The 14,122-nt window shown below is 43.7% G+C and overlaps 1 protein-coding gene across 4 annotated transcripts in view; it reads right to left on the bottom strand.

Annotated features, from left to right (window-relative positions):
* Positions 1 to 14,122, bottom strand: part of akt3a (AKT serine/threonine kinase 3a) — a 47,702-nt gene that overhangs the window by 5,996 nt on the left and 27,584 nt on the right. For 3 of the 4 annotated variants that reach the window (XM_058059292.2, XM_058059291.2, XM_058059290.2), the window contains exons 3-10: positions 12,290 to 12,415; positions 7,343 to 7,454; positions 5,314 to 5,470; positions 4,365 to 4,496; positions 4,163 to 4,228; positions 3,425 to 3,493; positions 1,263 to 1,385; positions 980 to 1,108 (exon numbers count right to left, since the gene is read on the bottom strand). In XM_058059292.2, the coding sequence (XP_057915275.1) occupies positions 980 to 1,108; positions 1,263 to 1,385; positions 3,425 to 3,493; positions 4,163 to 4,228; positions 4,365 to 4,496; positions 5,314 to 5,470; positions 7,343 to 7,454; positions 12,290 to 12,415 (914 nt within the window). The remainder of the gene's footprint in view (positions 1 to 979; positions 1,109 to 1,262; positions 1,386 to 3,424; positions 3,494 to 4,162; positions 4,229 to 4,364; positions 4,497 to 5,313; positions 5,471 to 7,342; positions 7,455 to 12,289; positions 12,416 to 14,122) is intronic. The other variant, XM_078787242.1, reaches the window with a different exon arrangement.

The raw sequence follows: 14,122 nt of genomic DNA, 5'->3' as shown, positions 1-14,122 counted from the left end.
GACTGAAAATTCTGCGCCAAATTGTCCTCCGTACTTTTTCAAGTGGGATATACACCGCGTCTCTCCCCTGCTGCCTTCATCTCCACATCTCCATCACTCTGTCTCCGCCACCCACAGCGCTGCGATGCTCTCGCCAGTTGATCTGCTGACCTTCTGGATGGATGCTTGCTAAAAAAAAATAAATAAGCGTCTACTCTCATCTAATTATGCCCCCCCCCCTCCCCCATGTATTTTCTGCACCTGATACTACGGCTGTGGGAGTTGAACATCAAAGCACGAGTACAGTCAATTAAATAAGAGGTACTGCATTGACACGCGGATATAATCAGTAGACACTTCATTAGGTACACCTGCACAATGAGATGCAACACATCATCCCTTTTACTTTCAAATTTTTTACAGTACTGCTTTCATTTTTTAAAAAGGTTTTACCACATCTGCACCTGTGTGTCAATTTTGAGCTACACTGGTTGGACAACATGGCAGCCATCAAGGCAGGGACAGGGGCGGGACTTACTAACTCACTGAGTTTAGGTCACAGCCCACCCTGTGTGTTTTTAGACTGTATGTGGGTTTTTTTGCAGAGGCCAGGGCCACCATGTTTTTCTGTAAACGTGTGGAGGGAGTGGCAAATGCAGGGAGGGAGCATGTCACGCGTACGTACGTGGCCCGCACGCCACACCTGGCAATGAGCAGTTGAATGCACCGTACGTTGTATGTTGTACACGTACTTACAGCGTGCTTGCAATGGACGATCTCAGTGCGATTCCCACGTCACTGTACTTACATGTGTTGCTCACGTATTGTGTCCTTACTCAGGTTTTAATGCTAGCCCCCCCCACCGGGTTAGTTAATTACAGCAGTAATAGCTCAAAAATCAAACATATTTTAATTATTTTAGTTATTGCAGCTCAAGAGTGTGAAACATGTTATTTCACTGCTGAAATAACTTGAATAATTCAATTAAAGAAATTTCTACCTCGGGTGCGAGGTACTCCGGTGTGCCGCAGAAAGTCTTCATTGTGGCGGCGTCCGTGATGCCTTCCTTGCAGAGGCCAAAGTCTGTAATCTTGATGTGGCCATCTTTATCGAGCATCAGGTTCTCCAACTGGAAGGGAACATTTACTGTAAGTGTTGGACGTAATTTATACATTTATACACTCTTTAAGTGAGCGGCCAGTATGGATGTCTATTTATACTTTTATTGTTTTGGCCCCTTTTTGGCCCATCATCCACCTTTCTGACCCTCGATGTGTGTTTACCTTGAGGTCCCGGTAAACGATCTTGGCCGAGTGCAGGTAGTCGAGGGCCGACACGATCTCTGCACCGTAGAAGCGCGTCCGCTCCTCGGAGAACACCCTCTCTCTGGACAAATGGAAAAACAGCTGCAGAGGGGGAAAAAAAAGAGCAGAGAGGAGAGGATGAGAGGAAAACGATGGTGGGGATAGGAGTGTGGGGGGGGGGGGGGTGCAGCAGGGACGGCACAGCAATAATTACTGATTTATTGGAGGAAATTAGCACAACACAAACTGGCTGCCCGCACCATATTGAGATGATAGATGGTGGAGAGGAGGGCGAGCTGGGAATGTGTGGAAAGAGTGAGGAAGGTGGCGGGGGCTGTCTCTGTGGAGGGTGGGTGGATGGAGGCTCTCAGCAGCTGGCACCTCATCTAGAAGAGCCCCCCCCCCAACATACATACACACAAGCAAACCTTCCACGTTAGCCTCTAGGCTAGGCTGACAAGGCGCTGGCATAAAGTTTGGCGGCGGGGGCCAAATCAAGGGTTTAATCAATACGCCAGTCTCGTTAAAGAGAGGCTGCATCCAGTCCTCCACCCCCCCGACTGCCTCCAGTGTGACGCTCATTAGCGGTCTATCTGCCCCCCTCTGAGCCTACATTTTCATTCACTCTATTCTTTGGCAAGTTTTTGGCAAAGAACTCCTTAATGTACTTTGCTTTTTTTTTTTTTTTTGCCCAGTCCCAGGTGGCGTGAACCTCCCACCCCCAAGTGGCACCCTCCCCTCGTAGCCTCTCTCTCTCTCCCCAGCCGTCACTTGTCAAGTTGTCACTGTGACGCCGCTTACACATGTGGCACTCAAACGTGGCACCGGCCTGCTGTGCCGCAACAGTGGAGTGGTACAAATTACCCACGAGGCCACGGGGCACACATCTCCCCATTAATTGTTCAGGGAGGTTTGCATATGGCCGCTGGAGTGATGCTCACGGACCACCTTGCCGAGACGGTGTGCGACTGCTTTGGTGACGCTAACACGACAGGTGGGCCTTCATCAGTGTACTGGCAGCTGTGACTGTGGCAGGTTTGTAATTGGCCGAGCGTGTGCGATGTGTGGCCACAATTTGTCCGGGGAGGAGGGGCGGGGGAGGATATGCTGTATGTGTGTGTGTTTGCCGGTGTCTTTCGTGTGCGTTTGCTCAGGCCTGGCGCCGACCGTAGCGCCTTGCTCGCTGGAAGGGGGAGCAGGTGACAGCTACACTGAGGGAATGAAGCAAGATTGCAAAGAGTCCCGATTAAAAAGCAGAGGAATGGAGGTATGGAAAAGTGGGAGGAATCCAAACTCATTTTGTCTCAGACTGTCACTCTGGTTATTGGTGCCCCACAGGTGAGTTCACAAATAGACGCAAGCAGGAAAAGAGATGAGACGAGCCAACTGGCTGACAAAATGACTCTGTTAGAAAGTAACTCTAACAGTCCACTTTCATCATTTGTTGTTTGCGCGTCTTACCGTCCTCGCAACATGTTCTAATTGGAATTTAGCAGTAAACTGTACAAAAAAAATTCCATTCATTCATAAGTGGAGTTAATTGTCAGCGAAATGAGAGTCCTGAAACAATCAAAAAAAGGAAAAAAAAAAACCATTGCAAAAATGCTGCTCTGGTAATGCTAAGTGTAATCTTTTTTTGAAATGGGGACTGGCTTTAAAGTAATTAATAAAACATTTAAAAAAAACAGCAATACTATTTTAAAATTAAATGTAAAATATATACATCAAATATTCATTAATTTTCTTTTATTCATTCACTGTAAATCTCCAATACTTTCCAAGTAACACAAACTCTTCTTTATTAAATGTATTCATTTTTGGTCCATATAAGTATTGCAACAATAGCGGGAACTCCACAAAAAATGGAGCTTCAAATGTGACCTTTATAATTAGGCACACTTTGCAGACAAGTTTTCAATTATTATTTTTGAAGTAAATATTGTGACAGTAAAGGATGATGATTAACACAGATGGAGAACCTCATGAAACACATCTTGACAACAGATAATAATGCTTAGTTTTTAAGGAAAAGGTAACAATGTAATAATATTGTGATTGTAGTCTGCAATGCCTATTTAGTTACGTGACCGGAAAACATTACAAAGATTGGGCAAGTGTATTAGAGAGTGTGTGCAGCTTACCTCGCCCCCGTTCACATACTCCATGACGAAACAGAGGCGGTCTTTTGTCTGGAATGAATACTTCAATGACTGAAACACAACAAACATTCAATGAGCGCGCGCACACACACACACACACACACACACACACACACACACACACACACACACACACACTCAAAGAACACAGTCATTGTAGTTTGAGGGCAATCTAATAGCATAACTCATTGTGTTTATCATGTTCTTTCTTATTCAGAGTCTGAGTATGTTGAAATTCTCAGCAGAAAAAAAATGTAGCTTTAGATGGTTCATCTTTGTATGTGCTTATGCAAACAATCTTGTGTGAAGTAGGAGCGCACGTGCGTTTACTTTGAAGGAATGGAGACGCTAAACAAAAGAACAGTTGGTCTCTGCGTCTCTTTGTGGCTGCAGATGTGAAAGTGGTATAAAAAAAAAAAAACCAACTCAGATGCGAACGTATTTGGAGGTTAGTGCAGCAGACGGGCTGCGACAGAAGTGAGCAGTAGCTGATGTGTCTGCGCAAACACCAAACAAAAAGAACGCACGCTAACAGATGCGTCCATTATTGTACGACAATTTGACGCCGCGCTCGTAATTAGCCTCGAGAGACGCAGGTACGTATAGGATCAATACAGTGCCTTATGTGTTTGTGAGTACAGATGTAGGAAGCGCATTTGCATACGTCCGAACAGTATGTGTGAATGCGGAGCCTTTGTGTGCTGTGTATGGAAGACTCACGGTGAGAAAAGGGTGTCTGGTGTTTTTCAGTACTCGGCTTTCCGTGAGGGTGTGCGCCACTTCATCCTGTACACACAATGGCGACAAAAAAAATGTGTTTGAAAATAAAAAGTAAGTTAAAGAGAGCTAGTAGAATTTAACATTTCACACAAGCGCACACGGGACATTTTATCAAGGGACGAGCATTCTGCACTGGACCGACCTTGGCAATGATAACTTCTTTCTTCAGAATCTTCATGGCATAGTATTTCCCACTGGCCTTCTCCCGGACCAGAATCACTTTACCGAAGGTTCCCTTTCCTAACAACTTCAGGTAGTCAAAGTCGCTCATTGTCTGTGTGGAAGAAACCAAAAACACACGACTGTTGGAAGTCTGGAAACGCTGAAACAATGCTTTAAAGAGCTACCAGGAGCTACCTCATTTGGACCAGCTCACCAAAAGGTCAAGGTATACGAATGTGCATAAAACAGTGTGAGTGGCCATTTATTTCCAAAATAAAAAGTACAATTAAATGTCACCTGCCATGTAAATAAAAGTTTATTAAACATGCTCCTATAATTTGCTACACCACATAAGCGCATAAAACGTACTTCTAAGGGCATACTCGGACTAGGCCATTCGTACCATGATAAGTCCTTTGGCACCATTCCTCTCCTGGCCCCCTATTGGCCAGTGCTCACACCGAACATTCAATGCTTAGACCAGTTGTGCAGTCGCTTATACACTGCTGTATTATTGCACATTCCCTGACTTTGTTGATTATTTCTACAGCAGCTGTCTAATTACTTAGCATTAATGAAGTTATATGTCTCCATCACGCACATGAATATAGCCGTGAGTGAGCGTGCCGTGGGTTTTCTTTTGAGAATTCCTATCCATTTTTGTTATGAACTGTGTGGGTTTTCATTAAGAATGAGCAGGGAGCGATGGAATTGCTATGTAGCATGCCTGCATGTTCGTATATGCCTGCAATCCCAGCATGGTATGATTGACCTAGCAGGAGTACACTCTTGCTTAAAACTTTGCATTTTAAACCACATCACCACAATATGATAGCATTAGCATCATCTCGCACACAAGAAACACCCAGCCGGAATGCAGTTTCAATGTTTTTAACCAAATAAAAGTTTTTAAGAGGAAGTTCCCATACATTTGTTACAACCTTGCGTTTGTGGTGCGTGGTGGAGATGTCCATCTCCTCCTCCACCATGTTGTCGATATTGGAGGTGGGGCTGCACTGCATCCTCTCCTCCTCTTGCCTCTGCAGCTTGTCTGCGACCATCTGGATGGCCTCTGTCCACTCATCTCTGAAGAGACAACGTAAAAAAAAAAACACTTCAGAAATCATGAACAAGTGAGCTGTACGTTCGCGTGTGTGCAGCCATTATTCAGATCGCACAACGACCAGCAGAGGCATGCAAATAAGCACATTTATTTGACATTAACGCTCATTTGTTTAACAGAGAGCAAAATGGTCACCAAGAGAATCGAGCCAATGAGCAATGATCATGGAGCAGAACTAATGCTTATCAGCATTATGTGTGTGTGTGTGTGTGTGTGTGTAAAATGCCCGCCCCTGTATTAGAGGGAACAATGCACTGCTGTTTGCAAACACTGTTCCCCCCCATTGGCTTTTCATTAGCACACTTGCTCAACATCTGCTGGGACAAAGTTTGTCAATTAGTGTGGGTGTGTGTGCGCGCGTGCGTGCGTGGGAATAGAGACTATGCCATACATCAGGACATGGCCAGTTATTAGCTTTAACGATGATGAATATAACGACTTAAACCAGCAACCAAGCTTGTATCTGCTTTAAGTAGCAAGCAGAAGGAAATCAATCAATCCATTGCATCATCAGCTAATATTTATTTAATTTTTTTTTCATTTTTAATGATAAAATTTGAGAGTTATTTTATAAAGATGTCACACTTGGCATGCTTGAAGTGCTTTCCTTACATTTCCGTCTTGGATGATCTCTGCCCAAACAGAGTTAACTCTGTGCCACATTCAGGGCTTACATGGGCGCAGACAGTCAACTGAGGTGAGCCTATAAGATGACATTTAAACATTCCCAAAATCCTTGGCGCTCTGCAAGCAAGCAAGCAAGTCGGGATTTACACACATTTGCCACGCTCACACAGCAGAGACGGGAATAATGAACCCTGTTTGACTCCCAAATGATCACCCCTGTGTTGTTTTTTGTCTTATTTTGAGATACATGCCCATATGTTTCCCGGAGGGATTTGGAAGAACATCTATCTGAACCTAAACGGAGCAGCGTGTTTTTTTCAAGATCTGAATCCCCTTTTTTCCTGCAAAGACTTCAGAGCGTACCCTACACACTCCAAAACAAGGGCAAACTCTACTCACACTCAATTGACAACAATAGAGCACTCAGTCTGTGTGTGTGTGTGTGTGTGTGTGTGTGTGCATGTAGCTACATGAAAAGCAACGGGAACTCTCTCAAGGTCACAAAGCAGATAAATGCTCCCTCTCTCTTGGTTTGACTGTTTTTAGTATAATGAGTTTTTTTGCTAATGAGAGATAATGGGCCTGTCTACAGTCAGGCGCCGCGCCAGCATGTGCGCCGCCCTCGCCACTCACGGCTGCGGCTGTGCAGGCTGGAGAGCTGCCAGGAGCGCTGGTACAGTACGGCGGATACTGTAAAATACACACACACACACGCAGACTTGAGCAGTTGCGGTGCTCGTGCAGGCGCCTTTTGCACAAGGGTGGCACACTCTTTTTACCACTGCACATCTGGAGCTGATGTTTACACCTGACTTTATTAGATGATCAAATGTAGTTATTCAGTTAATTACTGAATGTTTATTTGATTATCAGGCTATTACACGCACACACACAGACGCACACATACACACAGTTGAAGAATGCACAGGAGCATCTGTGGTCTTCTGGGCAAAGCTGTTCATTTTCTGGAGATAAACACCTCAGCTCCTCAGAAAGGAACGGAGCAGCTGGAGAATTTATGCCGACGCTACTTGAAAGGTCTCCGCTCCTCTGTGTCTCACTCACACACACATACTGTACGTACACACACACACACACTCAGTCATACCTCTGTCCTTGATAGTACGTATCCAACATCACATTCGGTCATTAATGTTTAGTAAAACTTTTTTAAAGCCAGTGTGGTTGTCTGTCATCCAGCGACTGACCTCTCATCAGGTGAGTCCACGTGGAACGTCCTCTCAATGACGGTGGTCCACTGCAGGCACCGTATGATGAAGGTGTTTGGCTTGGGCCTCTCCGTCTTCATCAGCTGACATTCTGCAAACATCAGATGGAAACTTTTCCATAAAGATTCCCCACTTGAGGGATTTGTAAGTGAGACAAGTTCTACTTAGATTATTGACCTTTACTTAAGAGTACAAGTGCAGAATTGTTTCCTCGCATGAGACCTCCAAAATTTTGTGTGACTTTGTTCATGTATTTATCCAGAAAATGCTGAGTGAATTACAAATTCAGGTTTCACTTGAATATAGAAGCACCGCCCATCAGGAGAAACTGGCTGCTGGAATGTTCTGGGCATTGACAAAATAAATTCTGCGCATATTTTTCTGAAAATGCTAGACATTGTAACTCTGAAACTAGCTAGCTTGAGTTAGCTAGGGTTTTCACAACTTCCACTAGTAGTAATCCAGACCAGTGCTTCCAAGTGATGATTGAGCGTGACGTATTGTATTTATTTATATTTATTTCATTTTGCCATGTTATTAGCTAAATATTGATTCAGAACTGTTCGGAATGATGTCGCAAAACAGAGGTTTGGACTTCGTTTTTGGGCCGCACGTTGGACAAGTGGTTAGCCTGTTGGTGACACAGTCAGGAGATCTGAAAGACTTGTGTTCAATTGTCTGTGTGGAGTCTGCATGTTCTCCCCGTGCATGTGTGGGTTTTTCCGGGTACTCCGGCTTCTTCCCACATTCCAAAAACATGCCAGGTTAACAACTGCAGGCTCTAAATTGTGTATAGGTATGAATGTGAGTGTGAAAGGTTGCTTGGGTATATGTGGCCTGCAATTGACTGACAACTAGTTCAGGGTGTACCCCCGCCTCTCGACAAAGACCGCTGGGATTGGCTCCAACATACCCCTGCGACTCTCGTGAGGACTAGTGGCATAGAAAATGGACGGACGGATTTTGAAGTTGTTGAGGGATGATGTATTTGAAGATAAAAGGTTTACTGCTTTAGTAAAAATGATATTTAGCCCCAATTCTGCAATGCTATATAGCATTTTAGCATATAATTAATGGTTTATATAATTGCGACGGGGGCGGCACGGCGATCGAGTGGTTAGCGCGCAGACCTCACAGCTAGGAGACCAGGGTTCAATCCCACCCTCGGCCATCTCTGTGTGGAGTTTGCATGTTCTCCCCGTGCATGCGTGGGTTTTCTCCGCGTACTCCGGTTTCCTCCCACATTCCAAAAACATGCTAGGTTAATTGGCGACTCCAAATTGTCCATAGGTATGAATGTGAGTGTGAATGGTTGTTTGTCTATATGTGCCCTGTGATTGGCTGGCGACCAGTCCAGGGTGTACCCCGCCTCTCGCCCATAGACAGCTGGGATAGGCTCCAGCACCCCCGCGACCCTCGTGAGGAAAAAGCGGTAGAAAATGAATGAGCGACGGGATAGTGGTGCATTGGCCAATTGAAATGAGATAACTTTTGCACAATATTGTAATGTATTTAGATGATAACCGGTATCAGAATTCTAATATTTGACAAATGATTATGTGTTATAAGCTATGATTTTCAGGCAAGTACACCACTGGCACAGATGAAGCTGGTCTGTCATTGAGTTCAAAAAGAAATGTAATAATAACTTCCACTGCTGAGGATTCAAACACGTCCGCTTCTCTGTGCCAAAGGACGATATGCGCTGCTGCACAAACGCATCTGGTGAATATCTGAAGAATCACAACGCGGTGGAAATGGGCAGTACATTAGGCCATTTGTACACAAAGGCAGCGACGTACGCACACATAGCCAGATGGGGCCGCAAGCTCGCTGTAGGGAAAAGGAGGGACGCATTGCGATGATGTGTCCTCTCATCATCCAGTCCTCATCTGTTCATCTTTCTTCTTCTGCGTTTCACCCTCTCCTCTTTTGTCTCTGCTCTTACCTCTCCTGTCCTCTGCTATCCTTTACTCCAATTACTTTCTGTTTAAGCGAAGCGCGGCACAGCGTGTCATGGCTCAGCCTAAATTTAGACAAGAAGGTTAATGGTGATGCCACTCGGGTCCAACGCGCTGCAGAGTTACAATTCACACACACACGCACAAAAAAAAAGTTACTACCTGGCCTGCTGTGCTGCCAGAAAACAAGGTCACGGTATGGTCGATGCCAAAAAATAAAAAAACACTCACACCTCCACAGGCACATGCAAGCACACAAACGCACACAAAGATGATAAGTTTGAATGCTAGTTGAAATTGGGTTTGCCACAGCAGGCAACTGCAAAAATCTGTGTAGCAGTTTAGTGGGTGGATGAGAGTGCATGCATCAGTGTGTGTGTGTGTGTGTGTAGTCCCTCTGCAGGGAACAGGCCTGTACCATCTCTGCTCCATCTGACCACTTCTGTTGTTCACTCACACAAGCACACACACACACACACACACACACACACACACACACACAGATAAACAAACACACGCACGTACGTACACAGGCGTACAAACACACACGCCACCTGGCCTCCCAGCTTTGGGCAACAGATGTGGCAGTGCCAGCGCCGTGCCAAGCAACCGGGGCCGGATGTATGGCCTGGCTTGTCCTCCGCACAAACTCTTTTTTTTTTCCCCCACATTCTCCTCCTCTTCCTCCTTTCCCGATCCCACCATCGATCTCCTCCTCCCTGTCTGTTTGAGACTAACTGTCCTCCCACCCACATTATCCATGAAAATCCTAAACCTCACCTCCTTGTTCCTTCACCAGTCTCTAATATTTTCTCTTGTGTCCACATAAAAGGGGCAAAATTATCCTTACATGTCATTATTAAAAAGATTTAGACGTCTATGCAAATGCCAAGCAGTGCTTTTAGTAAGCCTTTTGTGCGTCTGTGGCTCCAAGAAGTATTAAAGTGTACTTTGTCCACATGTATGGACAGTATAAGTCTGGCAAATATCACATACAACAACATTAAAATTAACGAGTGGGGCAGGAGGACATGAGCGTTTACAACATTCACATACAGTAGCTAGGCGAGTTACAGTGCTAACATTACACTCACATTTTCACAGCAATTTTGACAGAACACATCCCCGAGACTTGTGGGAAAATACTCTGTGGTCTGAAGAGGCAAAAGTTTTTGGAACATTTTGGAAGGTGCGTAACCGCAATTCTAAAAAAAAAAAGATCATACCAACAGTAAAATATGGTGGTGGTAGTGTGATGGTCTACGGCTTCAGAGCCTGGAAGACTTTCTACACACGCTTTCCCTTTCCTTATCGCAGCATTGTTAAGTGTCTCTATAAACGTTTGACTGGTAGTGTGCACACACGCAAGCATACCAATCACACCATTACAGTCGAGGTTAGATTTTTTTCGGAGATGCACATCACACTACACAAAGAAGTTCGCAGGAGGAGGAGCAGAGCGAGCTGGTGTAGCATACGCTGGCGCCTCGACACAGGAGCATTATTTGCAAAGACCTGAAAAGAGAAAATGCGTACTTGGAGAGCAGTGAAGGGTATAAGCCAGGGGTCTCAAACTCAATTTACTTGGGGGCCACTGGAGCTAGGGTCTGGGCGAGACTCGGCCGCATCAGGTTTCCAAAAAAAAAAAAAAAAACGAAAAAAAAAAACGCATTTATTAAAAACAGAAAAATGAATAAACATAAATATAACTAAAGCTCTGATAAAACATTCCACTGTTCTCAAATATCTTACTTTTTATTTTTCTACACAAAATAAGATGAAAAATAAATAAACAAATCAAGAATAAAGACAATCAATCAATCAGTAATAAATAAATAAATATAATAATAATAATAATAAAACGGCAAATAATAAAAACTTAAGAAACCACATATAGTTGGTGGATAGACAAATTATTTTTTTCAGATTAAAATGAACAAAGCATTATTAGATGTAGACATGACAAAACACGACTATAGTCACATTTATACTTTTATTTACAACATATTGCGCAACTGCCGGGTCTTGAGACACATGCTAACTGGCAAACTAGAGAGCTAGCGACCTAAACGGTAGCCTTCAAGTTATTTCCTGTAAACTTAAATAACCAAAAACTTACCACTTCCACACGGATAGGGAGGATAACTACAGTTAACAGTTATTTAACCTTTAACATGAACATTAATCAAACGTAATAATTTTTTCTGGGTACATGATACCCTACAGCATCCATATCAAACTTGCGTGGGCCGCACTAACATTAAACTTTCATATCAAGGCGGGGGCTTCAAACTAGTGTCCTGCGGGCCACATTTGAGACCCCTGGTATAAGCGTAGTCAAAATGCGTGTGGAGTACGAAAGATCTGCGTTGGCAGATCTGCTGTCAGATCATGTTGAGTAAAGACCCATAAACATCACAGACAACAACACCAGCATGCGGCCATTTACTTAGCAAGAGACATATGCCGTATATTAAACTGTAAAGATGTTTAATCCGTTTAATCCATCATAATCATGGGTTGCAATCAAACTAAATTCTGACTTTTGCCTCTGTTCCGACACCATGCCCCATTCAAAATACAGCACCAACTGCTAATTGATTTCAACGACAGGTGTTTTGCAGTATGAACAATGAGGGGCCATGTTGGTTGTGCTGAGAGTGAGAGACGTTCAAAGAAATCCTGCTAACTCATTAGCTGGTTAATTGCACATGTCAACAATGCTGTGGAGCTTGTTAGCCAGGTGCAGACACGTGAATTAATGACTAATGCTTCATTACCGAAGCATCTGTAAAGTGCACCGATGAAATGGCGTCGGCGGTGTACCATTTCACTGTGGCTCACGACGGTTTATGAACGGTTCTGGTCGGTGTGCGTAACTTTTTAAAGCATATGTGACACTTCAGCGTAAGAAATGCAAATTGTAATGCAAGTTTCAGCTGGGATGTCGCTGCTTATTACATACTTGCTACAGAGAAGTTATTCAGAGGGTAGGGGAGGTCGGCGTCCTGAGGTTTCTCCTTGTAGCCGATGAAAGAGCCGTCCGTCTTTAACAGGAAGTAACGTGGCCGCCAGTTCTTTATGTATTCACCTGGAGACACAAAAGACAGGGAAGTTCATTTGTATTGTATTATTATGTATTATTAATGACGATTGCGAATACAAGTCTGACTCCTTCAGCGTTAACATCTATTAATCACTATTTGCAAATATGTCAAAATCCACGTATACGTGGACCCAAATATTCCAATTGCATTTGGTTTATTTGCTCAAACTGAAAGAATTTAACCTTTGTATACACCTCATTCCGAGAGAATAGTGCCAATCCGAATGAATATATATAATCGGATTAACAGGGGTGGAATATTCCTTTCCCCAATCCGATTGAGGTATCTTGTAGCCGCTCAAACGGAAAGTTGTCAGGGTACGTTTTTCTTCTTCTGTTTATTGGCGGTTGCTTTCGTGTGCATTAACGCCATCAGTGGAACGCAATCTAAACCCTTCTATACGCCATTCATGAGTCCATAAGTCAAAAGAAAATATATATCTATATAAAACATGTACCGAGTTGAATTATAAAATATTAGCAAGATTGAATTTGATCCTTTCCTGGTTAAATTTATCATATCGCATGCGCATATCGCAGATATGACGTCACACGCAGCTCCAGACGTTCTTCAGTTTTAAAAATGGAGGCCAGCAATCGGCACTGGACTGCTATGGAAAGTTTGTTTTAGATCCAAACTAAATTTCAAGACTGGACAAACAAAAAACTGGCAATACGGAATTATTCCAAAAAAGAACAACTCGGGGAAGTTTTACTACAAATGCCACATTGACTATTCTGGTTGATTATAGCGACGCATGTAGACAAGAGATTGGAATATTCCTTTCCATGTATACCATTACCATACCATTTCCGGAAAAGTCATTCGGAAAGAGAAAAACTCCTCATGTAAACATGGCTACTGTCGAGTGTCCGTGGTGTAAAGACTGGCAGAGCAATGTAATATCGGTCCGTGTGGCAACACCTAGCTCGTTCCTCCTATAGACTTAGTGATGTTTTGTAATGTAAAAAAACGTGCCATGGCTCAAAAAAGGTTGAAAGGTTGAACACTGCTATAATGTACACACATATACACAAACACACACGCACGGTATCTCTATGACTCAAACAGTGTCTGCCTGCCAGATTCCGATCGGATTATTGTGTAAAATATGACAAAAACATGTTTACCCATGCTCAACTCAAACTGACCATGCCAGGGGCATCATCTGGCTGATGCAGGGGCAGGTGTCGAGGTTGCGACCCCTCTCAGGCTCACACACACACACACACACACACACACAAGCATACTTTCTGGAAGCTGGAAATGAGGTAGGATGAAACAAGATTACACATAGAATATCCCTTCTCGGAGTGCAGTTTAAAAAAAAAAAAAAAAAAAAAATCTGCTGCCCAGTTGGTGTCAGGCTGGCACAAATTGGCACTGAGGTGGCACCGCATCGTTTTTTTCCGATGACCCGCCACAGGATTACCAGTGTCAAACAGTTCCACAACACAGAGGCAGATCACGCTCACCGGAGACAAACACAGTTGGACAAGAACGGCGAGTATTAAATAGGCAGCTACTTCTTGATGAAAAACAACAACAAAAAAAGTGACACTCATTTCAACACTTTCAAGCGCCAAGAGCTGTGTAAACATTCCGCTATCTCTTTTCAAACAACAAAAATGTAAAAAAAAAAACAAAAATAAAACACAGAAGGACACAAATGTTCTTTCTTTCGCAACCCA

This window comes from Doryrhamphus excisus, linkage group LG20 (assembly GCF_037039965.1).
Source record: "Doryrhamphus excisus strain RoL-2023G ecotype Guam linkage group LG20, RoL_Dexc_Guam_v1.1, whole genome shotgun sequence".
NCBI classification, from domain to species: domain Eukaryota; kingdom Metazoa; phylum Chordata; class Actinopteri; order Syngnathiformes; family Syngnathidae; genus Doryrhamphus; species Doryrhamphus excisus.
This window is presented reverse-complemented; position numbering and strand designations above follow the sequence as displayed.